General features: G+C 39.9%; 2 protein-coding genes and 1 long non-coding RNA gene across 7 annotated transcripts in view; 1 reads left to right on the forward strand and 2 right to left on the reverse strand.

Moving 5' to 3' along the window:
* Window positions 1–1003: 1003 nt before the first annotated feature.
* Window positions 1004–13509, reverse strand: engl (endoglin, like). 2 transcript variants are annotated; one of them, XM_067570672.1, is made up of 17 exons: window positions 12461–13509; window positions 11121–11241; window positions 10585–10754; window positions 9760–9897; window positions 9312–9486; window positions 8766–8937; window positions 8456–8600; window positions 7786–7978; window positions 7413–7582; window positions 6821–6976; window positions 6030–6122; window positions 5700–5945; window positions 5001–5525; window positions 4205–4349; window positions 4030–4131; window positions 2551–2665; window positions 1004–1527 (listed from the first exon to the last, which is right to left on the reverse strand). In XM_067570672.1, the coding sequence occupies exons 2-16, from the start codon at window positions 11188–11190 to the stop codon at window positions 2553–2555; spliced, it is 2613 nt and encodes an 870-aa protein (XP_067426773.1). In that variant the 5' UTR covers window positions 11191–11241; window positions 12461–13509; the 3' UTR covers window positions 1004–1527; window positions 2551–2552. The 2 variants fall into 2 exon arrangements, with proteins under 2 accessions (XP_067426773.1, XP_067426774.1); XM_067570673.1 differs by lacking the exon at window positions 12461–13509 and having other exon boundaries at window positions 11121–11305.
* On the forward strand, window positions 2975–5626 carry LOC137168170 (uncharacterized). Its single transcript, XR_010924246.1, has 3 exons — window positions 2975–3295; window positions 4044–4162; window positions 5394–5626. It is a non-coding gene; the product is annotated as an uncharacterized lncRNA (long non-coding RNA).
* Window positions 13510–15303: 1794 nt separating the features above from the next.
* pkn1b (protein kinase N1b) overlaps window positions 15304–27781 on the reverse strand; it is a 34400-nt gene continuing 21922 nt past the window's right edge. For all 4 annotated transcript variants that reach the window (XM_067616116.1, XM_067616117.1, XM_067616115.1 and 1 more), the window contains 18 exons: window positions 26775–26920; window positions 25895–26108; window positions 25516–25710; window positions 25166–25275; window positions 23896–24039; window positions 23494–23569; window positions 22495–22636; window positions 22179–22266; window positions 21057–21148; window positions 20550–20622; window positions 19139–19230; window positions 18827–19003; window positions 18589–18651; window positions 18421–18497; window positions 18089–18231; window positions 16840–16947; window positions 16592–16672; window positions 15304–16492 (listed from right to left, as the gene is read on the reverse strand). In XM_067616116.1, coding sequence (XP_067472217.1) covers window positions 16289–16492; window positions 16592–16672; window positions 16840–16947; window positions 18089–18231; window positions 18421–18497; window positions 18589–18651; window positions 18827–19003; window positions 19139–19230; window positions 20550–20622; window positions 21057–21148; window positions 22179–22266; window positions 22495–22636; window positions 23494–23569; window positions 23896–24039; window positions 25166–25275; window positions 25516–25710; window positions 25895–26108; window positions 26775–26920 — 2225 coding nt within the window. In that variant the 3' untranslated portion in view covers window positions 15304–16288. The remainder of the gene's footprint in view (window positions 16493–16591; window positions 16673–16839; window positions 16948–18088; window positions 18232–18420; window positions 18498–18588; window positions 18652–18826; window positions 19004–19138; window positions 19231–20549; window positions 20623–21056; window positions 21149–22178; window positions 22267–22494; window positions 22637–23493; window positions 23570–23895; window positions 24040–25165; window positions 25276–25515; window positions 25711–25894; window positions 26109–26774; window positions 26921–27781) is intronic.

Genomic DNA, 27781 nt, shown 5'->3' on the forward strand with positions numbered 1-27781 from the left:
TCCAAACACACTGCCTATGACCTCTAAAACATGATGATGATCTTTCAGGAAATTCACCACCAAAACGTACTCACAAATAATAATGGGGTTATTTTTCCAAGATGTGCTGCTGGGCCACAGTGTTCTTGGAGTAACATCATCCAATCACATTGTGTAATTTTCTGAAACTACTTTCCTCCAAAAGTTGTGCATGCGTGTGTGTGTGTGTGTGTGTGTGTGATTGTCCCATTAGTGAATGAAGTGGGCATCTGCTCCCACAGAGATGACTGATGATGATCCATTCACATGATGCACTTCAACATCTGCATGTAATAGGAGGTTTATGTTTAAAATATTTTCTAAAAATAGAGCTAAAAAAGAAGTGAATGTTCAGTACTGTTTCTACAAGACAATTAAAGATACTCTGATTTAAAGCCGCACTTATCAAAATCTTTTTATCAACAATGGATCATATAACTACATGTAATGTAAAAAGGGTCGCTTGTCCTTAGAGTCCTGAGCTCTATGTAGTGTTTTAGCATCATTTCACACAATGTAGAGGTTTTGTGGCCTACAACTTTACTGCTTTGGTTCACCGCTCTCATCAACCAGCAGTCTCCAGCTGCAGCCGGCAGCTATTTTTAAAGAAAACGCTTTGGTAAACCCAAAGCACACAACCTGCTCACAGACAAAACACAGCGGCGCATTTATTTCCCTCAGAAGTTGATAGAAACCAAACTAGAGCTAGAAGGAGAGTGAATATTGGACTTACATTCATCAGGTGGCCAGAAACACAACTCTAAATAATTTTGCTCTGTATCTGCTGGATAAATTACGTTTGCCACTTTGTTGTATTTACAGTGCTCCACTTCCCCCAAGTGGCCCAAAAATCTATTATTACTGCTTTAAACATAAAAATAAACACATTTTACAGCACTGTATGTTTGACTTACTCACAACACATTGACCTCCTTTTCTTATTTGGGTTGCGTGTGATTTGAGAGTGAAAAAAGGGAAGTCAAAATGGATTTTAGCTCATTTAATACATCTTAATTATTTGCCACATGAACACAAAAGAATTCACATACAGTACAAGATGTAGTTTTGATATCCAGCTGATATTCACAGTTACAAAATTTCAATTCATCTTTGACCTTGTGCTCCTTTTCTAAAGGCGAGGAGGATGTGGTTTTTGTTTGAGTCACTGCAACCAAGTTTAGATCCTGTTGAGTCCAGATAAAGGCATCTGCATGTGATGATTTGCTGTCAGTTTTGAAATGACTTGATGTAGAATGGCGTGCAGCATTGAACAAACAATGTTTCACTTTGAATCAAACATCTGATTTTTTCACAATGCTGCGATGAGTGCTACTGTATTCACATGGTTTCAGCCCTCTCGCATCTCCGCTGCACAGTGATGAGCGACACTCACTACTGAACTGCACAAACACGGCTCAGTACACACACAGGCAGCTGTGCTCTCTCACAAACAACTTGTTTGAACTTCTGTCCCAGTTCTCCTTTTCTCAGATTTTGCAGGAGGAAATCCTGAGAAAGAGATAAAAGAATAAAACTGTTCAGACCTATCTGGCATATCAGAGTTACAATCTGCAGGTGCTCGCCTAATGCTGACTTATTTTCTGGAATTGTCAGTACTTTTAGCCACTAAAGTTTATTTTAAATACACAGCTTTGACATTATAGGTTCACTCATGATTAAGTAACAGCTGGAGTAAACTGTTCACTTCTATTCTGTAAGCCTATGAACATGTGTTTAGATTGAACAAAGGGGATAGTGACACATACTTATGATTTACTGACAATGAAAAAAATGACAGTAGCTTCACATTAATTTATCTGTGTAGTATGCTACAGTGTATTTTAAAGTATTTTATTGAATCATTTTGCTGGAAGAAGCAGCAGAATTTGCAATTAAATATTAAAGCTGAAGAGGAAGGAAAATTAATACATAATACTAAAATAAATACATAAAATACATAAAATTATTTTATCCATAAGTAACACTATAATAACAAATACACAGTTATGCCACATAAATATAGGTATGTTATATAAATGATGGTAAATGATTTGTGTTGATAACATGTCTCTCTATCACCTTTTTCGCATTTTTTCACAGATTTTGATGCAACATAAGGCAAATGTCAGAGTTAAAAAGAGGCCAAATTGATGAAACTGATTAATTGGACAAACTATCATCAACACAGAAACAGGTTAAAAAGAAAACCGCAGTATAGCATCAGAATTATAGCTTCAACTTAAAGTGTGCAATGTGAGTGTTACAAATATCAAATTTGTTAAAATCTGTAGTCTGAAATCCAGTCAGAGGTCTTTGACGATATATTCTCCCTCACATAGGTGCACAAAGAGTAGTCTCAAAACACCCAAAGTCATAATGCTCTCTTTGGCATCAACAGTCACATAAAACCCCCCTGATATTTTAACGGAAATCCAAAGTGCACATCAACATGAATACACCCAAAGTGGAAACAGGTGAATAAGTAGCACATTTAGTCATCCTCCTTAAATGACCTTCCTCATCAGGTCTTACCTCTACAGCGAGCTGGTGGACTGATTAGACGGTGAAGGTGGATTCCAGATGCTGTGGCCTCCATGAGTCTGGTCTGTTAAATGACCTTCTCCTCCAAGTGATGCTGGGCGTGCCCCTTCAAATAATACATATATATTTATAATCACATTATAGTGCCTACAAAAGGCTATCATCATCTGTGATCATAACTGGTGGTTTCTGTGACATTTTCATTCTGCCTGTCATGTATTTTGCCTTGGATTTACTGTTGAAACAACACCTTCTGATCAAAGGGGATGTTCCTGGCACAGAATTCACTTCTGGGAATTTGTAATTATTTTTTACTAGAGCAGTGTCCACCCCGAGAGTGAGTCAAATTCATTTATGTGCTTGCAAACTGAAAGTGTCCTGATCCTCTCAGCATCAAAGTTTGCGTAATCTTGAGGATCATTCTTAATGCTGCTCCTCCCCCCTTGAGGAACTTTGTTAAACTCAGCTCAGAAAAAATAGTTGAGGGTTGGGGATTTGGGGATAATTGTGTTTGTATACTCTTATTGACTACCATGGTATTTTGTTCTCTTTTAATGTATAATTTTCTTTCTATTTATTTACCTGCCCAGGTACTACAGGTGGAAAATAGCAATTTGCTAAAACCTGGTACATTACATCTCTCCTTGTTTTATATAAGGTTAATCTACTTTGTACATTATCTCTTGTTCAAATAAGGAAATTCAAAATTCAAAAGGACAGGATGTCTTTGAGAGAAGTAAGAAACTCCACTTCCATGTCTTGTCACTGTCAACCTCTCCAAAATATGATTTGTAGCCTAGCCTAAAACAAAGAAATGTTTTCACAATTATACCCCAAATCCTAAAAAACAATATTATCTTTTGAAACTAAAATGTTATGTGACTAGTAAAATTATTTGACTTTATAAATATCTAAACAGTTCTGTCTTAGAAATAGTAAACAATCCAATCTAAAAATTAACAGCCACGTTAGCGGCTCTGTGAGGTTGTACTATGGAACAGCAGTGCTTTGAGCTAAATGCTAACATCAGCATGCTAACATGCTCAAAATGGCAATGCTAATATGCTGAATATTATAAGGTATAATGTTCACCATGTTCTCCATCTTAGTTTTGACTGTTAGCTTGCTAACGTTTGCTAATTAGCCCTAAACACAAAGTAAAGCTAATGTTGATGGGAATGACAGTTTTGCAAGCATTTGGTCATTAACCAAAGTATCTGACAAATGTAAATGTTGACCTGATGGCTCTAGATAGAAAACTAAAGGATGACCAAAGTTATTAGGATTCATAAGTATCAAAAAGTGTTAATAGTGTCACTATTGTGTTACATTAATCAGTGATCAACAGTAGTGAAACAGATATTTATCGGTATGGTCATGATATTTTAATTTGTCAAGTTTGTATTTTTAAGATGATTATATATTTGACACCCTAACTTTACTGTGACAGAAGGAAGCTGATCTCATTACCTGTATAATTGTAGATGCACCACAGCCCCCCCATTAAGCCAACACCCATCACAAAGGCTGCGAAGACAATTCCCATCACTGGTCCTGTCTGCACCACAGAACCTAGAGACAGCGTTCATGAGGGATTGTGATGGTAGGTTAAACACTGAAAAATGATGAAATAAATGATACTCACTGCTATGCTCTTGATTTGGACTGGACAGTGGAGAGACGCTCAGTCTCTTGGTTCTTTGTCCCATGGGGGGCCTCAGTGATTTGGGTGCCAGTGAACTAATACGCTGGGTGACCACCATGGGCCTGGACAGGTTTCTGATCTCACACTGAGATGGGAATACAGGAGTAGGCCTGTACTTTAGTTAAGCTATTACCACCTTGCAGTACTATAATACATGATAGTGTTACAAAGCACATATTATGATCTAAAGACAGAGGACAGGATAAATTAAAGGTTTACTGGTAAGTTTGCACAAATTTACCCTTCAACCACAAATTCTGTAACCTTTGCACACTGCTGAGCACATTTTTTGTTTTTTTCAATAGATTTCTTACCCCTCAGTTCATGCCAAAACAGTATGAAAATTAAGTTGCAGAGGTTTTAAACTTCCTTCAGGTCTGTAACCCATTACAGCGAACATTTTGCTGTACTAACCAAAGTTGCTTTAAATGTAGCCTGTGGAGTTTCTCACCAAAACATTGTGTGTATCCTTGAGGCCAAATAACCTGCTGTGTATTTTCTACCTCATAAAACATTTGCAGAGCTGATTTTTGCAAGAAAAGGTTACATCCATGTTAGCATGCTAGCAGTTTCTTGTTGCTTGCCTTTGTTGGCACATTACTGCCACCGACTGTCAAACAGTGCATGAGATACTAACAAACAGGGACCCATTTTTTAAAATTGTTGTTGTTGGTGGATACTTAGAGCTGCATTTGTCTTGTGAAACGTAGCCGCAGTGTAATAATTGTTTCTGTACCTGATGTCTGGGTGACCTGGATACGAGTGGAGGGATACGTAACCCACCCTGACAGTCATTCTGTGCGGCTTCTTTCATGAGCTCCCCTCTTGCGGAGTCAGAGTTACACAGGCGAAGGCTACAGTGGAGGAACTGCATGGAGTCATTATAAATGGGCCGCAGGATGAAACTAAATCTCAAGGACTGCATCTCCTCCTCCGCTCCCATACTTGTGCTACTCTTTTTCGTCCTTGCTGGTGCTTCTCTCCCTCTACCCATTTTGCGGCGACGTGAGACACTTTCATCTTTGTCATCAATCTCCTTGTCTTTTCCCTCTCTCTCTTCCTTTTCCTCCTCCAGTTCGTCATCAACCTCAGCCTCTTCCTCCTCTCCCCCTTTTGTTTTTACATCAAGGGTCAGTGAGGGGTCTGAGGAACAGCCGTCCCTGATGACAGTCCAGAAAGGAGACTTTTTTGGGTCTGACAGAGGGGAGACCACACATGACTTCACCTCCACAACATCTGTAAAGGGCCCTTTTGCAGAAATCTGTAGAATTGAGAACGAAACAGTGATGACAAAGACAAATTATACTTACATTTTTGGACAAGATGTTGTAAATGAACAGAATTAAATGATGCACCATGTCAGTTTTCACTTTATTTCATCAATAATAATTTCAAATAAGCACAGAAAAAAAAGACAGACGAGACACACACAGACCTCAAAGTAGACACGGTGGTTTGCAGTGATGACACAAGGGCCAATCCGCTTCTGATCGTAGCTGTCAGTAACGAAAAGTTTCAAAATGAGAACAGGCCCAGTTCTGTGTTTGGGTGTCAGGGTGTGGCTCAGTCCTGGATCCGGCCCCGGACCTTCGGGTGCCCAAGGGACCAGCCCTGTCTGAGGAGTGTTTACATTGTCATTATCATCAGAAGCAGGGCTGGAGACTGCAGCCAAACAGCTGAACTAAAAAGAGAAAGAGGAGATTACGCATTAAAAATACTGAAAGAATAATGGAGAACATTTTGACCAAAATGAAAACAGACACACAGATATCTCATGTATGCCGAGTGGAGTTTTTGGCTTTTTGTCTGTGCCATTGAGTGCCGGGATGGTCCGAGGCTTGTCTCTCCATAATAACACCTGGTCAGACAGGAGGGAGAAGATGGAAACAAGGTTGTTATAGTCAACAAGATAGATATATGTTTTGGGGTTTTTTTTTACATTTTTCATTGTGTTACAACACATACGCCTCTGTTGTTTGTCTCCTTTTTTCCACTATTCTGAAGTCAGCATGCATAATTCTTCCTTCCAATTTCCTGCCTCTGAACTGAGACTTTCTCTCTCTTAATTTGCTTTTGTGCAGCTTCCCAATTTTAGGCGTTGTTTTGGTCACTATGACCTAGGTCATGAATCTCACCGGGACAACTTCCACTAACCATGTTTTCAAGTGTCCATTATGCACAGCGTGTTTTTGTTTTCACTGCTCCCAGAGAGACTTTGACCTTATTTAGATTTCAGATGTTTTTCCCTCTTTTCTCTTAAGGCATCACTCATTCTCTCCCTCTCAAACAAACTAACTAATTTTCTCTGCCTCTGCTTCTGTCAGATTTTGTGAATTATATCAACAATTATGGCAGAAACCTTAAAAATCCCCCAGAACTCAATCAAAATTGAATGAAAAAAAAGGATAAAGATAACATGGACTATTTTGAAAATGTACGTAGTTATATGAGCAATTAACAAATTATTATCTATTTAATTAATTTAAAATTAAGTTAATTATAGACACAACATATTTCTATATTTTAATCCCATTCTGTCCAAATTTCTTATCTCACCTTGTTTTTGTACTGCACCCCTTTGGGATGTCCCAAGAGCAGTCCCTCAGTCCCACAGGAAATGACTGGGAACACCAACAGGAAATGGCTCCCATTGGACTGAGCCTGGCACGTTGGGTCTCGCAGAGTCACGGCAGCCACTGGGACAGACAAGCTCTGAGGAAGAGAACTGGTGTGAGACAGTGCAACTTCCAAATTGAATCATTTCTCTCTATAACTAGAAGAATGAACACATCACAATAACTACTAATGCTAGAAATAACTGTTTAAAAACTAAAAATGGGCAGATACAGCAGGCTGCGTATCAAAATAATGCTATTTCAGCACATGAAATCACACTGACGCCTTGAATTTAGCGAAGAGGATATTGTATTTCTGTGAACACACTAATTAAAACATACTTATGAATATTACATTCCATTTCTGCCAAGTCTGTTCCGCTAGATGCGACTAAATTCTACACACTGCACCATTAAGTTGCAGTAGCTAGTAGTATGCACTGAATGTACAGTACGTGTAGTATTTCTTTCATGCGTCTGACTTTGTAAGTTGCTCACATATAAGACCGCATCTAATACTGAGGTATAAAGACCTGCAGGATGTGTCGGTCCACGGTCATACTGAGGCGTCCGTCATCACACTGCACTGTGAAACTCTCTCGGCCTCCTCCTACTCTGGCTCTACTGTTCAGCCACTCTCTCAGCCTGCGCTCCTCAGCCCAGTTAGGCCTCCCAACCAGAGGATTCATCATTGCAAACATGTCTGAAGAGACATTAAATACTCCTTTATTCAACACATACATGCATTGATGAAAATACTCTGCTTTCAATTCTCATTCTCCAGAAGACCAAAGAACATTTACATAGGGGAATTGAAAAAATAACAAGGGTGGGTTATAAAGTTAAATGGAAATGTTCAGTTCACTCACACAGTGATGGAAACAAGAGACACACAGGGGTCCTGACCTGTCCCGCCCCCAGCCAGCTGGATCACAAAGCGATTGGCCAGGTCAGCCTCAGTGTATGAGGTCACCTTGGTGTAGCCGCTCTCACTGGCCCAGACAAGAAGGTCAGGTATGGTGGACAGGTCGTAGTTCAGTGTACTGGAAAGGCTCAGGTCAGGCTCAGGTGGGTAGGGTGGGGATACACTGTTGGAGGACTATGAAGAGAAGGAGAAGACACATAATGTACATAGACATAAATACATAGTCAAAATACAAGCAAGTAAGAGACATAAATTAAATAACAGACATAAAATAAATTCTACATTTTTCTCATTGTCAACAAAAACCAATAATGTGTTAATAAATCTCTCATCCCTTTCTGACTTCCCTACCTTCCCTCCTGACAGATATATTTTCATTTTTAGAAAAGGTTCAGTAAAACAGCTGGAAACTGTGCTTTTCAGCAACTTTAATTAAAACAGGAGTGTACAACATAGCTGTGTGGCACAGATGAATAAGATATATCACCAATATTTGTTAGTAGGATCAATTCATTATTGGTTTTGGTTGTTTCATGGGATTTATATAGAATAATACCAGCCTTATCCTTTCAGGGCAATTTGCTGCATCTTTAAAAACAACTCTCAAGTAGACATATAAATCACATGATATATTAAAATACAAATCCTTACATGAACAGAGACATGACCCCGGACACCGTGAGCAATAATGGCCCAGTTGACTGGCACCGAGCTGCTGAGAATCAACACAACCTTCTGTGTCTTCCAACTGGCTATCGGGGGCACAAGAGAGACTATCACCTCCACCTGCAGAGAGCTGGACGAAAGAGAGAGAGAGAACAAGGTTTGCATGTTTCAGTGAATCCTATATCAGGTCATAACTTATCTTAGTGTCTGAAACTTATCTTAGTGTCTGAAACTTATCTTAGTGTCTGAAAAATAAGAATCAGTCTATGCTGTAGCTGAAGCTGCATGTTCTCACCCACAGAGCCCTGAGCCCGCTGAATGGAGCTTGATCACATGGACTTCAGGGCTGATCCCACCTGCATCCGCGTGGGCGCAGCCCTGCACTTCCTGTGGCTGCAGGTCAGAGGTCATGTAGTTGTTAGAGAGGAACATGGACTGCAGCTGGCACACAGCGGGCAGGGTTGGATCTGAAATATGGAGACAAGAGTGTCATTTGAAAGGGAAGTTAGATCCTCAGATCTCAGCCTAATGTTCTGGTGAGAACACAGAGGGGAGATGAGAGATAAGTTGTATGACCTGAATTCTAAGCGTACGGAGAGTACCAATCTAGTACACAGATGTTTAGGTTAAGCATGTTACCCACAATGAAGGATATTATTTCAGTGTCAGTTTTATTTTCACAGTTATTTTTTTACTTTTTGCTGTTTTAATATTAATATGCTGATAAGATGAGAGCTGTAAGAAATTGTCTCTTAAATTGATATACATTTAAGCTGTTGTACTTTTGTAAAGCTTATATTCAAATAATTGATAATATGACAGTGGTTTCTCGGTGGCTCACCCTCTCCCAGTCGGACATAGACTCGATTGCCATGCGTTGTGTGTGTCAGTGAGGACAGGTTGCCGTGGTGTTTCAGAGCCCAGCGGTGCAGCGCACGTGGTCGGAAAGGTAGTGAATGTACCGGTTGTACAAGCAGACGCAGAGAGTGGGACTCTACACTGGAGTTACTGGACACCTTCAGGATAAGGGCAAATTAGAAAAGAAATGTAGTCATATCATACAGATAGAATGAGCAGATTTTGAATGTCATGAAAACAAAACAAAACAAAGAAAATAAAACACTTTTTGTCTGTGCTGCTTGATAAATCTGTATCAGTTTATGTTGTTTCTGTCTTACAGAAACACACAAAGCTGGATCCAAACATTTCTTTGTCCAGGTTGTAAATGTATTCCACAATATAACATCCCAAAGACAGCATTTTACACTGAACCGCACACTCTGACTGACCTGCACCAGCACTGGGAGGTCGGGGGACAGTCTCTCTGCCTCCAGCCACCAGTTGACTGGGAGCTTGGAGCTGAGCAGCAAGTGGAGGGCTCTGAGAGGTGAAGGGGACAGAGACAAGGGCTTCAGCAACACCGTCACCTGTAGACAGAAGAGGAAAGGAATGCCATGTAGTTGTAGCTGTAAAACCAGCACTGTGACATTGTGAAATTCTAATTTCATGTTTGTTTAGTAAGAATAACAGCAGAGAGGATGTATTTTAGTTTTGTTATGTTCCCTTGTATGGAGTCCCGAAACTGACAAAATGTGTTAATCGATTATATTGTTAGTTAAATAATTTAAATGTAGTGTTAATTTATTTTGCCCTTCTATTGATCTTTTACAAGCTCAAACATTTCTTTATATTTAGTTGTCCTTTTTTTCAGCAATCTGAAAAGATTGGTGCTCACTGTGTTTAGTCATTGGTGATTTCACTTAAGCTAGCTAACCACAGTCCTCTCATTGCTCCACCGATTGTTACACACACACACAAACCCTTGAAATACACGGACATACATCTCATTATCATATCATCATCACATTTTGAATTGTCTGAACATTTTACTACATTTTGTCAGTTTTGGGGCTCTGTACTCATATTTTACTCTGTACTCTGTACTTTGAAAGTTTAAAACACATGCTTAGAACATTTAACATTTAATATTTAGATGATCATGAAGTGTGACAAACTTTGAGACACTATTCATTCTGTCCCTCAAAAGTCTGTGATATTCCTTTCTGTGTTGATCACTTTTGAAACTTGAAACTTGAAACTTTTTGAAATGTTACCTTGTTGTTGGGGCTGTTTGTTACTCTCCCCACTGCAATGACATGAGTCTCCTTGTTGCCACTTTCTCTGGCAGCACAGCCCAGACCAACCTCAAACCTCTCCAGCAGACCCTGAACAGGGTGTAGCGCCTCCACTGGTGCCACGGAGCATTGCAACTCTTCACTTTGAGCTGAGGGGGAAGAGCAGATGCATGACTATAAAATGTGAAAAAAAATGAAACCTAAAATAATGGCATAGGGAGGTAATCAGTGTTCCTTGATGTCAAAGAACAAATAACATGAGTTATGAAAGAGGTCAGTTGTTAAATCCCTGTCTGAGGCAACTGGAAAGTTTCCCAGAAGAAATCCGATTTCTCCCACAAAACTATGTAGACTAACAATTTTCACTTTCATTCTGACAGTTCAGTTAAAAATCTCTGACTTGTGGGTGCTTGAGCAGAGAAGATATAACATTTGATTCTGTAACAATACAATCATCATTTTAAAAATAAATGGGTGCAGTGTTGACAAGTCCAGCTGAGTCCTGATGTTCTTACCTGCCATTGTCCTCCAGAGCAGAAGGAGACAGAAAACAGTCCATCCAATCCCTGGCAGTGAAGGCATCATGAAAGTTTCAACACTACACTGATTTAATGTGTTGGCCCCTCTTGCAACTTCCTAGTGAACAAAAACATGATGATGCATCATTCATCATTAGAGCTGCAACGAGTAATAGATAATTTAGTTGAGCGATACAAAATATGTAACAATTGTGATAATCTATTGTTTTTAGTCCTTTTTCAAGCAAAAACAGCAAATATTCTCTGGGTCCAGCCTCTCAAATATGAGGATTTGAGAATAATCATTTATCATATATGATTATAAACTGAATACATTGGTTTATATATATATATATATATATATATATATATATATATATAGAGAGAGAGAGAGAGAGAGAAATTGATATATTGATATTTTGGTTTTTGGATTGATGGTCAGATGTCAGATGAAACCAGCAAGTTCAACACACTACTTAGAGCTGTGGGAAAGTATAATGTGCATTTTTCCAATATCTTCTAACATTTCTGCCCATTTTTGTCAGAAAAAGAAAAAAAATTAAGTTAGTCATGATAAAAGCAAATACTCATGTCAAAATTTTGACCAAATGAAAATGAGATAGTACATCAAAATCATGAAACACAGTCAAAATCTTGAATCTTAATAAGTCAAATTCGCAAATTTGTGAGATTGAAAAGTGAAACTTTTGAGATAAGTCAGAATTTTCGGTTAGTGTGTCAAAATTTTGTCTTACTGTCAAAATTCATCGTTTTTGATTTTGGCATGACTAACTTTTTTATCTGCTTTCTTCTTTTATTGGCAAGAATGGGTTTCCATAGCTTGGCAATTTATCTTCATGCAGTTTCTGTTTAGTTTTTAGCAAATGTATGTCTGTTTGTCAAAATTAAAGACAAGAAAAAAAGTACCCACTCTGTTGTGAGCCTCCTGAGAATCCACAGAAGCTCACGTGAGCAACAAGCAATAAATCAAACAGCAACATACTAAATCTGAGATCTGGTGTCACCCAAGACGAAGGAAAATCATGTTTAATATGCAGAACAGCACAAGTCGATGACACCTACTTAAACAAACAATCTTAAAACATATTTAGATGATGCATAAGGTGACAAAACGTGATTTTCCAACATAAAAAAAATCTAAAGAAAATTTCTCATGCTTAGATCATATTAATATATCTGTATTATTCATTAAAGGATTTAGCAGCGAGCCTATGTTATATTTATCATGTCTAAAGTTCATTTCAGGCTACTTAAAACTCTTTCTCCTCACCAAACATTTTATGAACTAAACACGTCCAAGCAAAAGTTGAACTCACCTGCGGCGCTACACGGAGGGACAGGCGGTCTGCTGATCCAGCTGTTGCTTCAGGCTCCACTGGAAGGGCTGGATTCACAACTCAACACACGCCTCCCTCATTTCCTAAACACACAACCACGCAGTCACACACACCCTCCACATCTTGAAGCAGGCAAAAAATACTCAACTCTCAGCTGCGTGTCGCATCTTTTATCCAGCTGAGGTGCGACTTGTGAGAAATATTTCTCATGGGAAATTCATTTTACAACCGTGTGGGCCTGGGGGGGGGAGAAGTTGTTGTAAAGACACAATTAAAGGGGCAATGGGAGGGACTGCGGGATGGTGTGACAGAGTGGAGAGAGAGATGGCGAGGAGAAGAATAAAAGGCTCTGAAAACGTCTCCAATCGTAGAAGGCAACAGGAAGGAGGGTTGGAGGGAGAGAAGGAGGGAAGAGGAGGAGGAGGGTGGACCTCAGGAGTTTGACTGGCAGGTGAAATGTTTGGGAGATGCAAGGAGGTGAGAAAACAGGGGCAGCACACACACTTATTATGTCTTCTCTGACTCTCTGAGACATTCATGACAGGGATCATAATTTCCATATTCCTGCCTTTGAGTTTAGATGTTGCATTTTTTTCATTTTAGTTGAAAATGCAGCAGACATTCTCCTTTTGGTCTACAAAGTCTTTCATTTCCAAAATAAAACAGCACTATGAGAAATACATTAGGACAGTGCTTGGTTTTTTTTTTTGTTGTTGTTTTTTTTGTATCATCTATTTATATGAAAACCCATTTAAGTCACATTTGTATGTGTCTGGATGGGGGCCCTTTTCAAATCATGCTCTTTTTATTTTTCTAAAACTTTCTATAAGTTGACAAAACAGTGTAGTGTAGAGTTTGACAAACATCAGCATTTAGCAGGCAGAGCGGGTCTAATGCTATCAAGTTGCATTGTGGGATGTGTAGGATCAGCGTTTTTGGAGCTCTACCTATACTACAGACTAAAAGTCAGGATATTGTGGCCTTTTTTGCTTCGATTTGATGATTATTTTTAAAATCTGTCTCTCCTAAGTCCCTCAACTTTATGTTAGTTCCATACTAAATCACTGGAGTGCCCCTTTAATATTCATTTGTCACTCACACAAGAGATATTCCAGTGTAGTTTTGGTTGCTGTACATGGCTGCATGGGTGTACACTGAATTAAATAATAATAGTTATCATTATGTGCTCAAGTTCAAAATATAAAAAATAAACAATGCTTTCAGATGATTTTCAGTAATGTTACGCGCGTGTGTGTGTGTGTGTGTGTGTGTGTGTGTTGGGCTCCTTTCATGTGTCCAATTTCATTCCCATTAATAATTACAGGAATGTTTTAATGTTGACCATTTCAGGATACATTCATAATAACAGCTGCGCCCCTGCTTCATGTTCATTCACAAGTACCATCTAACTACCAAACCATTGTTACACTGAGATGGAAAATATTTTACAAAACCGCTGCAAAGCTAGCAGGACATTTTTGGTCCTCATATTGCATTTAATCATTTTGTCTGAGCAATCCATCTGAGCATTTTTGAGTTCAGACAACTGATGTTGACATCAGCCAGTGCAGCTTAAAGGCTGAATTCACGGTCTGTGTGACCCTTAGACAACATTACATGAACAGCTGTCTGCTTTTCTCTCAGTTAGTGAGGAAACTTTAATAACATCTATATATGTCTTCAGTCAAAACTCTACACTCAAATAGCATCTAAGGAACATTTGGTTTCCAGGGTTTGAACTTCTAGACATACATGTCTGCTGTAAACACCTGTCACCATAATATTTCATGGAAAACTACATTTTTCCAACAGTTCTTCACATCTTCCTCCCTGAACATCAATGAGACACAATAACACATTATATTAGCCTCTGGTTGGAAGAAAAATCTTTTCTTCTTCTCTGAGCTGCTCTGTGAGAAGATGCTGTTCTCTTGTCCTCTGACACAATGGTCGTCCTCATTGCTGATCTATTCTTGAATTCAATGATGTCTCTGACATTTTGTGTTGAGCTCCGACCCAGAAATTGCCACAAGAAGCTGCTAATGGTTGCAAAAACACGAGATCAGAGCGGAATCCCATCATCATGTAACATAAACGCCGGGATCTCAATTTTCACATATTGTACTTGCAAATAAATCTACTACCCGTACTCCAATTTTCTGAAACCATATTTATATAATTGTGCACACAGACTAAAAAACATTTTTAAAATGAAGAAAACTGCCTGCTGAATATATATTCTAATTGTGTTGCCACATAAATACAAACAAGATCTACAGCGTGCTGGTGCCTCTTGAGACTTACTGTAGCCACAGCAGTGCTTTGTGCTAAATGCAAACATCAGCATATGTATTGTACAAGTTTTGGCCAAGTTTTAACCTGATGATGGTGCTAGCATGGCTAATAAGTACAATGAGAAACTGCAGAGAGGATTTGGAGTTATAGTGAGTCTATAATTTCGTCATCCTGTCAGTCTATGCTGTATTTCTGTAATTTTGCTTTCTTGATCTATTCTGTACACAACATCTATTGCATGTGTGTTCGTCCCGGGAGAGGGATCCTTCCTCTGTTGCTCTTCCATTTGTTTCTTCCATTTGTTCCCCATTAAAGTTTTTTTTGAGAGTTTTTCCTTATTCAAATGGAGGGTCTGAGGACAGAGGGTGTTGTATTGCTGTAAAGATTTGAAAGCCCCCTGAGGCAAATTTGTTATTTGTGATATTGGGATAAACAAATAAAAACTGACTTTACTTGACTTTTCCACAGACACTACTGATCACTTCATGGGAAAAACAAAGTGCCAATGAATCATCAATGCTTCTGTGTTTCATTAACATCTTTACTGAGTCACAGTTCCAACACATTTCACCAGCAAATGACAGAGGAGAAAACACAGATGGGGGGAAAAAAACAAACTATAAATCACAAAAAAGAACAAAATCCTTAAAAGACTTTCGTCATTGAAAAATGATTGTAGTTAAAAATCTGTGTGGTACCTAAAGACAGTGGGAAGAGAAGACGATGAAGGCAAGGCATTTTTATTTATAGACGAAGAGGTGTGCTATGTAAGACCGAGCACAGACACACAAACAGCACCTGACTCCCTCCCTCTCTGTTAAGCCCCCCTTCCTGCTCTGCCTTTCTTTGACACAATCAACAGGCAGCAGCTATGCTCAAACATGAGCCGAATTTTCTCTTTCCTCTGGCTCCCCCGAGTGTTCATGTAGAGGCGGTGCATGATTTGCAGCTGACGTGGATACATTCACAGGGACACCGTACACAGCGAAACACACACTTAGCAGCAACAAACAGCAGAGATAAAGGGACAAGAGACTGGGGCAAGAGCAGGAAGAAAAGAGACAAACTGCTTCCTGTCAGAGTAATCAGTTTTCACCCTTTGACTCTGCGATTCTTAGGCTCTCTGAGCACTTCAGTGCAATCGCTGACTCTTTTATATGCCTCACTCTGTTGCCAGGCAGAACACACAGCAGGATCCATCATCTCATTTTACATTTGTTACATAATCTGGATTATCTTCCGTTATCATCACCACTTCCTCCTCCTCCTCCCCTCCTCCTTTAAAAACCACTCCAGATAGTCTAGAGGTCAGCAGATCTGTGACACTGCGTATGTGTGCGGCACGCGATCAGATTCTACTGATCCCTGATCACACACGCTCGGCCCAGCCAGTCCTTCATCCCATCTCAGACACGCAGAGTTCCTGAGGTCAGCTGTCACTTCTCGGCCTCCGTTCAGAGTCTGTGGCTGGCAGTGGGCAGCTAATAATCTTTTGACCCCTGACCCCAGGCCCTAGCAGAGGTCAGAGACGTAGTCAAAATCCTTGAAGTAGTCCTGTTCCTTGCGGGAGAGGGTGCGGCGCTCGCGTGGCGGAGTCAGGGCGGGAGGCTCGGCTGTGAACTCCACGTCAAAGTTGCTGACGTCTTCTTTTCCTCCGATGCTCGGGACGAACGGTGGAGGGGACTTCCTCTGGAGGAGTGCCTCCCAGTCCACACCCTAAACCACATTTACATTCAGTTTAGAAGTGTAATGAAGTTCCCTTATCAGCATCATTACAAACAACCTCCAGCAGGAATAATGAGAAAAAAAACTCACTCTGAAGAAAGGTTGTTTTTTGACATCTTCAGCATCCTTTTCTCCAGAGCCCAGACGTCTTTCAGGATTCCTTCTCAACAACTACGGACCAACCGAAAAACAACAAAAAGTCAAAAAGTGATGAATGAGTAGTCATATATAAAGCTTACATCTGCATGTTTCTAACTTTTCGAGCAAAAAGGCAAAATAAAAAATAGAATAGAGTTTGAGTTAGTCAGGAAGTGCCACAGGAGAATTATCAGTCTCACCCGTCTCATGATGCCGATAGCCTCGGTGGAGAGGAAGCGCGGGTAGCGTACTTCATCGTTCACTATGCTGTCGAAAACCTCCTCCTCATCGTCACCTGGGAATGGAGACTGAAAGAAACAGATGCGCATTATTTTTCATTGCATTACATGTTAGACCCACCCGATACAGGCTGAAAACCCACCTTTTCAGACAACACCGCTGCTAGATGTGACGGTATCTATTGAGGTTGATTGCAATTATTGTAACTTTGGACAGAAGTGTATGTAACGTGATGTATAATGTTGGATTTTCCACAATGTTTGGTTTGACTGCCTCAAAACCTTCTATTACTCATCATCACCTTCGTCTCTCTCTTATGACTGAAGTGAATCTTGAAGGTGAAAAACTAGTGATCATAGTTTTCACTTCAGTCTAATCATGAAACCAGCTGATTTTATGCATTTTCAATTAGACAAATAGATTTCGACAAATACTGTATGTACATGTACTAATATTAAACCTGTAATAACTGTTTGTTTATTTGCCACTTGGAGGCAAATTGTAAACACAACACTGTCATATTATCACCTTTTTCATTGAGATGGTAAACTGGTGAGCAAACAGCTGAAAAGAATGCTACGAGAGCAGTGGGAGTGAAACCAAAACCAAAGAAATGAGCTGAGAGATGCTACAGGTAATCATGTGACTTATTGTTAATGTTAAAATATTTATTATAGCCAGCATGAAAGCACAATTTTAAAATATCGCACATTTTTTGAATGTTGAACTGATAGAATTACTGTAAACAAATGAGACAAGATGACTATATATCTGTATTATTAGTGCCAGTGTTTCTGTAATTATTGTAATTTCTTTATTATTTCCCATAAAGCCCATTCTAAAGACAATGCTGTCCATCTCCCCTTCCCAAACATTCTTCTACATCCTTGTTTTCTTTTTCTCCTTACAGCATTAGATAAACATGTTGAGTGGATTTTCTTTCCATCAGCTCCTCAATCCACTTTTCACTCTAAAAACTTTGGGCTCCATGTCTCTTACTGTGGGTCAATAGTTCCTGTCTTAAGCCAGAAAGCAACTTCCCTTAGTGCCTTAAATTAGCCTGGGTATTGTCTGAAGTCTGAGCATGCAGAGGCTGCCATTGTGGCGATTATCTTGTCAGTAATAACACTCATGTCTTAAGACACAGATTAAAATGCGTTTTAGCATCTTTGATAGATATAGTGATTCAAAAAAAGTGTGTATTCTCACCTCTCCGACCAACATCTCATAGATGAGCACTCCGAGCCCCCACCAGTCGACTGCTCTGGTGTATGATGTGTCCGTCAGCACCTCCGGGGCCAGAAACTCAGGGGTCCCACAGAACGTACTGGTCCGGTCCCCAAAACCCATCCCTTAGTAAGAGAAGATAAGAGAGAAAAACTTGATTAGAGGTGTGAAGACAGAGAATTATTGACTGTGGGAGTGAGGAGAAACATTTAATTGATTAAGAAGTAAATTGTACAACGTAAGAAAAGTCCATTTTTCTTTATGTATGAAACTTTTCCTCATTAGGTGTTGTAGAGTGCCAGTATGTCACTCACCTTCTTTACAGAGCCCAAAGTCTGCTATCTTTACAAAACCGTCAGTATCGAGTAGCAGGTTGTCCAATTTCAGATCCCTGAGAAACAAAAGGAAAGGCATTTAAAGCAATAATGAGTATGTATCCTCTTGTATGTGCTGTTTGTGGAGGGAAAAGACAAGAGACTTACCGATACACAATCTTCTGGTCATGAAGGAACTGCAGACCCAAAACCACACAAGCTGAGTAGAACCTAGATGAATGGACAGAGAGACAGAGAGATTTGAACATACACACTGCTACATATTCATGCTTCATACATTAATGCATGTGAGATATTGTGGACAGACACACAGAGCATAGAGCTTTCCATGTAGGCACAAACATCATGTTTCTTGTCTTTAACACACACACACAGCAGAACTCACACAGCGCGTGGCTCAGAAAAGACGTCGGCATGTATGTGCATCATGAGGTCTCCTCCTGCTGTGTACTCCATGACAAAACACACATGTTCTGGCGTCTGGAAACATGCAAACAGGTTGACCAGGAAGGGGTGGTGGGAGCCGTTGACGGTCTCAAAGATCCGCTTCTCACACATCAGACTGGAGGCAGACAGATAGGGTGCGTATGAGACAGTAATTACTGTGCAAGGTGTAATTATGAGGTGAATGAGCTTCTGTCGTGCAGCAGAGACTTTGGTTAAGGTCACCGGGTGCTGTGTCGTGAGATAAAATTACCTTTCCACTTCATCCCGCGCGACTATGTCTCCCTTCTTCAGGGCTTTGATGGCATACAGAGTGCCTGTCCTTTTGTACTCAGACAGCAATACCTGAAGAGTCCAACAAAAGCTTCATTAATATTAATAAGGCTGACAAAATTCTATATTTTAGAATTATTATCAACAAATCTCATGAGAAAACCAAAACCAAAACAATGTGTTAGTCCATCTCTCAATAATTTTCCACTTCCCTAGCTTGTTTGTGACACAACCCCATTTGTTCCTACTAAAACCCATTAGTTCCTCCTCTTTAAAAACAGCTCACAGATACATAGTTTCATTAAAGGCTTAGTAATTCACTAAAACAGCTGGGCACTGTAGTTTTTCAAGCAAACTCAAACTGAAGTAAACGGTGAATTTGTCAGGGACCACTTTCAACTGCAGATTAACAGACATTTCATGCACTAGTATGTATTTACAGCAGTACGACAACGTCTATGGTATTGAGTAAAAATGAAGTACAGTGTGTGTGTTCATGGCAATAAAAGAACACATGGCACAAATGATTGTCAGAATTTGGCTGGACAGATACTGTTCATACTTGTTTGTAGGATTAATTCATTGTTGGTTTTTGTCTTTTCCTTGGATTTGTTTAAATAGAAAACAGAACTGAAAACAGATTATTAGATGCAAACATGAATTTTAACAACTGGGCATTTCCACTGTGTCAGTTGGCAAGGTATTATATAATAGAGGAAAGGAGTGTTCAGCAATATGAGACTACATAATGTAATAAAGTCATTTCCACAAAATAAAATTTAATCATTATCATGCATTAATTGTTTTTCTGGTCACTTGAGGGCAGAGCACATCCAGCAGACACGAACTAACATTAACATTTATTTGGAGTCATGTTTCTGGCCGCCAAGTGAATGTAAATCCAATATAAGCTCTGTTTTGGTCTCCACCAACTCCTGAGGGAAATATCTGGCTCTTTGCTAAATGCTCCACTATATTCACCAGTTAGTCACTAACTTTGTCTGCTGCTTGATGCTGACCAGTGAGTTTATCTGAGCATTTTCACTGAAAAAACTGCCTACCGCTTCTGGAGAAGATGGAAGCAGACTGAATCAAAACAGAAAATCTATGGGCTGTAAAACCAAAACAATGAGCTAAAAGACACTAAAATGCTCCATAGGGCAGAGGGGAACTGTAGAGTCAGATGATGATTCTCTGTGGGTTTATCACTACTAGCAACACATTACACGTTGTCATTTGTACTAGTGTTAATATAAATATATTGATTGGTGCAGCTTTAAATATTTTGAAACATATAAACTAGAAAAATAAGAGGTCAGATATCAAAACAGGAAGACATTAAATATTAGAACATAGGGGTTTTGTTCATTTTACAAAGATAAACAAAGTACCTTCCCAAAGTGCCCCCTGCCGAGAACTGCTATCAGCTTGAAGTCCTGCAGGCACAGAGGGCCTCTGCTGGGTCTGACAGAGAGATTAGAGGCAGATTATAGGCAGTGCATGCAACACAACATAACGTGACGTCATCTTCATACTTAAATCTGCATCATACACTCAACAACACTGGAAAAACACGCACCCGACATGCCAAACTTTATAGCATCCATACAGTATTGTGCTATGAAAACTGCTCAGTGTGTGACTCTTTGTATTTCTCATTCAAGGGCGACATATGCTGTAATCCACATTAATGATGACTTGGCTTTACTGCTGGGTGTTAAAAAAAGAGGTTACAACACAGCACCATATTGTGTGTGGGGGTGTGTTTTTGGTGTCAAGCTGTGTTGGCCATATTGTAAAAAGATATGCTCAGGTAGGGCTTGTATCTGTGTGTGTGTGTGTGTGTGTGTATGTGTGTGTGTGTGTGTGAGAGAGAGAGGTTTTGTGTGTTTCTGCACCTGCGTAAAGAGTTCTGGGACAGCGTTCTGGTTGGCTGCTCATGAACAGCTACATCCGGCGTAGACGGGGGCTCAATCACTGGTGTCTGTTCCTGTGAAACGCCACAGAGACAAAGCAGGAGAAGAAGAAGAAGAAGAAGAAAAAGAGGAGGGGAGTGAGAACATAAGTAGAATGATGACATGTAGCAGTAGGGAATAGCATGAAAAGAGAGAGAAATGGGGACAAAATGATTGCTAACATCTGTAACGACCTTCAGTCAACACAGACAAACAGACCGACAGTCATTGCCCCGTTGCCAGATCCCCTGCTGGCCGACAGCCTCGCCCCTACCCTCTTCCTGTCCTCTCCACTCCTTCTTCACTGCTAATTAGTCCTCTAAAAAACATCAGAGTAATTAATCCCATAATACTTCAACCCTGTTGAACATACCATCTGCCACAGGCCCTCTCCCCCTCTAACTATCTCTGTACTCGTCTAATTCTTTGTCTGTCTGCCACTCTGCTCTCTAAAATTCAAATTTGCTTCATTGGCATGACCATAAAGAAGCACAGTATTGCCAAAGCATGTTGCACAAAGCCCATAATGTTACTGTTATGATTGAAAGAGTAAGACAAAAAAGTAAAATATATATATATATATATATATATATATATAAGCATATAAATAAATACATATTTCTTCTTCCATCTCCTTTCTCTCTCTCTCTACAGTAATTCCTCTCTTCATAGTTTTCTTCTTGCTCCCCTCTCGCACACATTATGGCCCTGTGCAGATTGTGTTTTTCACACTGAGAAACTAACACGGATTCGGCCTTGATCAAATTAAAGCTCCCCTCCATCCAATTTAGTCTCATTAAAGCTGTCTCCCTGAGTTTGCAGTTCTCCATTTCTCTAATTATTCATCCTCTCCTTTCTCCGGCCCCTGCTATGCCCATATTAGATTTCACTGCAGCACACAGTGCAGCGGCCTATGACTGGAGCACTGTTTCCAAGCCAAAGGCTGCAGGTAGAAGTGAGCAAAATAGTAACATGATAGTGTAAAGATGCCCGTCGTTCCCCTGTCTGAAAATCCTCTGTCTGGTTCCCTTCCTCTTTGGCCCTCTCTCTCTCTCACTCACTCACCGGAGTCGGTGCATCCACCACATCTCTCCTGATCTCAGCTTTGGTGGGAGTGTCGCCGTCCAGATTCAGCTTTTCCACTGAGATTTCTCTGCAACGAATGAACATGCACACACACACACACACACACACATACACAAATTAAATGAAATTAAATGGCTAATATAAGAAAAATTAGAAATCAATCACTTTTGGCACCAAACTTGAGCAAACGTGTTACTGTGGTTCAATGCTGTTCTCAGTGCTTTAGAGGAGACTTTTCAGGACCAATTGTTATGATTTAAAAAATAATTTTGCTTCAGGCACACTGGTTACATACCCGGGGCTGTGTGTGAGTGTGTTGCTTGAGAAACTGGGTGTGTAAGCAGGTGTGTTGCCTCCACTGGGGATGGCGTTCCTCAGCAGGCGGACCCAGGTAGCAATGTCCACGTTCATCTGACGAGCACGCAGGAAGGCTTTACCTGAAACAAACACAGTGGAATACAACTGGATCAATGAAAAGGGAAAACAATAATACAGTGGGTACTGCCACTATGTCTCTTTTCTATCTGTACTGAGGAAAAAGAAATAAAGGTTATAAATGAATAAATGGTTGCTGGTAAGACATTGTCCAGAATTGTCTTTGTCCTTTAAACAAAGTGATGCAACACTCCTCAGAATGGGTAAAACCGCTGTGGAAAAAAATAATTTCCTCTTTTAGGATGTTGTTCAATTATTGAAGACTCACAGGCTGGAAATGACTCAGAATGTCAAACAAAGATTAGAGGAAAAAAAGATGACTTTTGCCTGACCTCAAGGTTGGGACAGCTCATCTATATAATACTAGTGTTTTTGCTTTGTTTTTTACAGAACATTCATTTGGCAGAGGCATTTCTGGAGTAAATTGGGTTACAGTGTCCCACTCAAGGACACGTTGACATGAGGACACAAGGCGGCTGGTATTGAACCACCAACAAAACCCTGTTCTATCACTGCAGCCACACATTTATGAACATGTTTATGAATTTTTTTGTCGACTGAAGTGTTGCTACTTCTAACAAGTAGATGGTGTAGCAGAGCATCTATGTGAAAGCCAAGTGATTTGATTTAAAAATTGAGTCATTTTTGAAGACAATCCATTCACTCTCAACAGTTTCTAAGGTTTTCTCAAATCCAGCAATTCAACTGAATTGAATGAGAGCAGAAGGAGGCCTGCTGACACTCAGGGCTCTTGGCTTTCACTGAAGTCACATTTTATATTGTGAAGTTTTTTTTTCTTAAAAGTGAAGGCATCCTCCATGTTTCAGTTCAGAGGCTGTGTGCGTACACTTGAACATACCGTGCTGTTTAGAGAAGACTTTCTTCTGCCTCTGGAGTCTTCGGCCTCTCTCTATTATTGGGTTGAAGAAAGTCACCTGAAACAAAAACAGTGTGTTAAAGCAACAAACTGCAGCTGCAGTAAGTGTATATCTAAGATAAAAAAAAGACCTACTGGGTCTTTTTCGTATCTGTGTTTGTCAGTTTGTCTGCACACAAATATCGACGCCAAGCAGCTGTGTAGGCTGATATTTATTAGATTTTATATGCACCAGGCTGTGAATGACTATCAAGCAACACTACCACAAATATAATAAAAATGTCACCTGCCATATTCATATGGCTGATAAATGCAGGTCGTGTTATATGACTTGTCTCTGTGTGTGTGTGTGTGTGTGTGTGTATGTGTGTGTGTGTCCTGTACCTCAGCCAGCAGCAGCCCCTGTGGCTCCAGTTCCAGCTGGACTCGGTGTCTTTGGTTGTCCAGGAACTCTTCCAGCTTCAGGTACTTCAGAGCGCACAGGGAGCGGTAATCTCTCCAGTACACCGCTATCTCCATCTCCCTGGACTAATCATAAAAAAAAAAACACACAAAGGATGTAAATATGAAGAATGATTGATCTCTGGTCACTATTTTTCTAGATTTTAAAACTCTAAGTTTGCAATTTGGTTTCAGGATTACAGTTCCAGACACCGACTCTAAGCTAGAAGACCCTCTTGTTGTTATAGCTACTGTATATCGAGGGCGTATTATTGTCAGTTTTTACTTTACTTTACCTTTTTACCTTAAAAAAATATGAATTTAGTCAATAACCATTTGCAACTCAAGCAGCACAGAGTTAAAAGTTATAATCCTCATGAAATCAACCCTCATTTTTATACTGTTTATTCTGCAGTTTTTCAGCATTGGTCATTCAATGTATTTACATCCTGTAATTACTTCTCTATATACTGTGGGTATAGAGAGGTTTACAGTAGTTTCTGATTGTTAGTGACGGGGTCCGCCATTTCTGCGTGGGATTCAAACTGCCTGTCACTGTGTGTATTTTATTTCACTGATATCAGCCTTACTGTTCACCCTCATATAGCTGCATCAGAGCTGTATTAAGTTACTGCTAATGCAAAGTAAACACTACTGCTGCTGCTTCACATTAAACTGACAAAACACATGGTGGATTGTATTGTGAAGCAGTCACAGGAAACACAATGCATTTGTTACTGGTTAGCGCTGACAGTGATCGTTCATCAATAAATAGTCTACAAGATAAGACAAAGGTTATTTTCTGCATTTTTTGACAGTGGATCGGTTTTAAATATTGCAGGAACTAACGGAACAAGAACGAGCCGGAAACGTACATGCTCTGTGTGAAGCATGACATTAGATCGCTCATAACATGATGGAAAAAGGCCACTTATTGACTGATTTCTTTATTAAAGCTCCTCTGTTGTATTTCTGATAAAGTAACTTCTCAAAGAGTGTTGGCTGCCCCCAGGATTCTGGGAACTGTAGTATTAAACTGCACTCGCTGCTACCAAAAGTAACCACAGGTGTTGCTAAATCAACCCGGACTGAAATCTTAAGGTCACAACTTCAGCCATTTCCCATATTTTTACACATTTGCAGGGCCTATGGTGCATAATCAGCAGCTCCTTTGCAAAACATAATGTAACATGCTGAGTGTGCTGTGTCTTACTCTCTCCAGCTCCACAGTGAAGCTCTGGTCCCAGGCCTGCTCTCCAACTGTTCTCCAAACTGTCTGACCCATCACCGTGTTCTCCAGCTTCAGCACCGCACTCACTTCCGCTGTTATACACACAAACACAGAGGCATTGCTTTTTCCAGTAAACGCACTGTTATCAATTTTACCATGAAAGAGAGATGGATGAGGGAGAGGAAACAGGGATTTTTAAAAATCCTATAGACAGTTGAGATCTGAATTGTCCAAAAGGGTTCAACTTAATATCAGGAATGTGCTTCTTTATGCTTAATGGTTCATGTTAGGTGAATAAAACTTCTGTTCAAAATAAGAAGGGAAGCACTTACAGGAGAGCTCATCGTTCTTGCCGGGGATCTTAAGGCTCATGCTGCTGGTGCTGCGGCTGTAGAGGCCACTCAATTTGAAGGAGGAGCGTCCGTCTCCTGTAGAGTAAGAGGGTAGAACCATCGGGGTCCCTCTGTTTCGCCCTGGGACAACCTCCAGTAGGCCCACACAGCCCAGAAGACGCACCTCAAGAGTACCTGGAGAGAGACAAAAAAATAATTATTTAAAATTAACTTGATTTATAAAGATCAGTGCTTGAAAATTGTCCCCTTTGAAAAGATAAAACAAGCTAGAAATCAAAACCAAATATCTAATTTAATTCAATATTCTAGGTAATAAAACGACTGTGATCAAAACAGAGACTGTGTCTTCTATGTCTACCTGTGAGTGGCGACGGTTTGCTCAGAGTGCTGTACTGGTTATGGACGTAGGGTGTGCTGTGGCGGGAACTGAAAGCTGAGGAGGATGCCAACACCAGCTCCTCTTTGATGAGGCAGACCTTGGGATGATCCTCGGGGAGCTCCAGCAGCCTCTGCTCCAGAGAGCATTTGAGCAGGTCCAGACGTTGGGATGACTCGCTCAGACCACACTGTGCCTGCAGATCACAGAGTGCAACATTTCACAGGACTGTCAGAGTTCACAAGCTTCTTTGCACCAGTCTCATCCCCAAACAGCCAAGTGGAGACAGAAGATCATTATAGATAGTATTTCTCCTGAGCGTTTTTTATTTATTCTTCCATATAAAATGTATTTATCTTGGTGGTATGTTGTTGCAGAACCAATACTAACAGTGACAATAAAAATATAATCCAGAATAATCCAGAAAAAATGAACGATGTGTGGTATGTAAGTATATACACACTTTAACATATAAATAGATTGTTAAAGTGGGAACAATGGGGAAAAATAATGAAAAACATATATGTTTTTTTACTTACACACCAAGAATTGATGGCTTCTAAATTGATAACTTAAAGGAAGTTGTACGTGTTTGGAAATATAATTATTTGCTTTCTTGCTAAGAGTTAGAAGAGATTTATCATTTTCATGTCTGAATAAATATAAAGCTAAAGCCAGCAGCTTATGGTATCATTATCAAAATGTAAATAATATAACATTAGAAATTGATGAAAGAAAGTATGTAATTTATGTACTTCAATCACGCATAACATTTTACAAGCATTTATCAGAGCACAGCTGGTACTACACTGGAACAGGTGATGATGTTTTAATCCAAGTCATCTCCTCTCTGTTCTCTCACCTCAGCTATGGCCTTTTTGTCTTGGACCTTTCCTGCACCCAGCAGTCGCAGCATGTTCTTGGCGCCCTCAGCCATGGCGTGCTCCACGCGGTAGTGATGCCACAGCTCCTCCACACGCAGCTCCACCCCACACATGTCTGGCTTACCTAAGACACAGTGTCAGGTTTAGTAAAACAACATATGAACAACAGGGGTGCACAGCAACATGCAGAGAAGACATAAGTTAAATATATGTGACTGTGTGGCACAGTAAGAGATTTCATTTTAACTGTCAAGTGTTTATTACATGTTTTTTTGTTGAGAGGAAAATTTACTGGGTAGAATACAAATAAACTCTTTTTTACATGAGTGTGTGTGTGAGAGTCCTGTGCAGGAGAATACCAGGGGAAGTGCTACTAGCTCAAATATTTACTCTTAAACCTGCAATAACTGATTTTACGGCCACTTGGGGATAACGAAAATAAGCTGTGAGCACGACACTGACATATTAACATATGTTGAGTTGATAGAAAGAACGTGTTAGCAATCAGTTTCCTGTTTACACATCCAGCAACATTAGCCTCTATTTGTAGCCATGTTTTTTAGCCACCTGATAATACCAAGTTCAATATTCACTCTCCTTTTAGCTCAGAAGATAGCGTACAATGTGTGAAGTGTACAGTGGGTTTTTATTAGAACTTTTTTGTTTATTTGTTTATTTTAGGTTAGCATTTGTAACATATTGTACCAGAGTTAGCTTAAAGAAACTCAAACAGCTGCAAATGACATGGGTGAGAGCAGTGAGAGTGAACTAAACTGCTGAAAGATGCTAAAATGCTCTGTACAACCGACACCTTAATATACAAGTATTCATACAATCCATTTCTAAAATTAAAAATTTGATTATAGCTGCTTTAAAGCACATAATAGCTAAAGGAGCATGTGGAGGAAAATAAAGGCAAACGGGGAGAAAACAGACTCCCATTAGAGACATGAATGTGCCTTAATCAGTCAGTTTTTTGTCCTTG

The sequence above is a fragment of the Thunnus thynnus genome, chromosome 17 (genome assembly GCF_963924715.1).
Source record: "Thunnus thynnus chromosome 17, fThuThy2.1, whole genome shotgun sequence".
NCBI lineage: Eukaryota > Metazoa > Chordata > Actinopteri > Scombriformes > Scombridae > Thunnus > Thunnus thynnus.

Coding starts and splice junctions, on each gene's coding strand:
- engl (XM_067570672.1), bottom strand. CDS start 11,190: ATGATGCCTTCACTGCCAGGGATTGGATGGACTGTTTTCTGTCTCCTT. Junction 10,755..11,120: donor GCTCTGGAGGACAATGGCAG/GTAAGAACATCA, acceptor CTTCCCCCTCAG/CTCAAAGTGAAGAGTTGCAA. Junction 7,979..8,455: donor GGGGTCATGTCTCTGTTCAT/GTAAGGATTTGT, acceptor TTCTCTTCATAG/TCCTCCAACAGTGTATCCCC.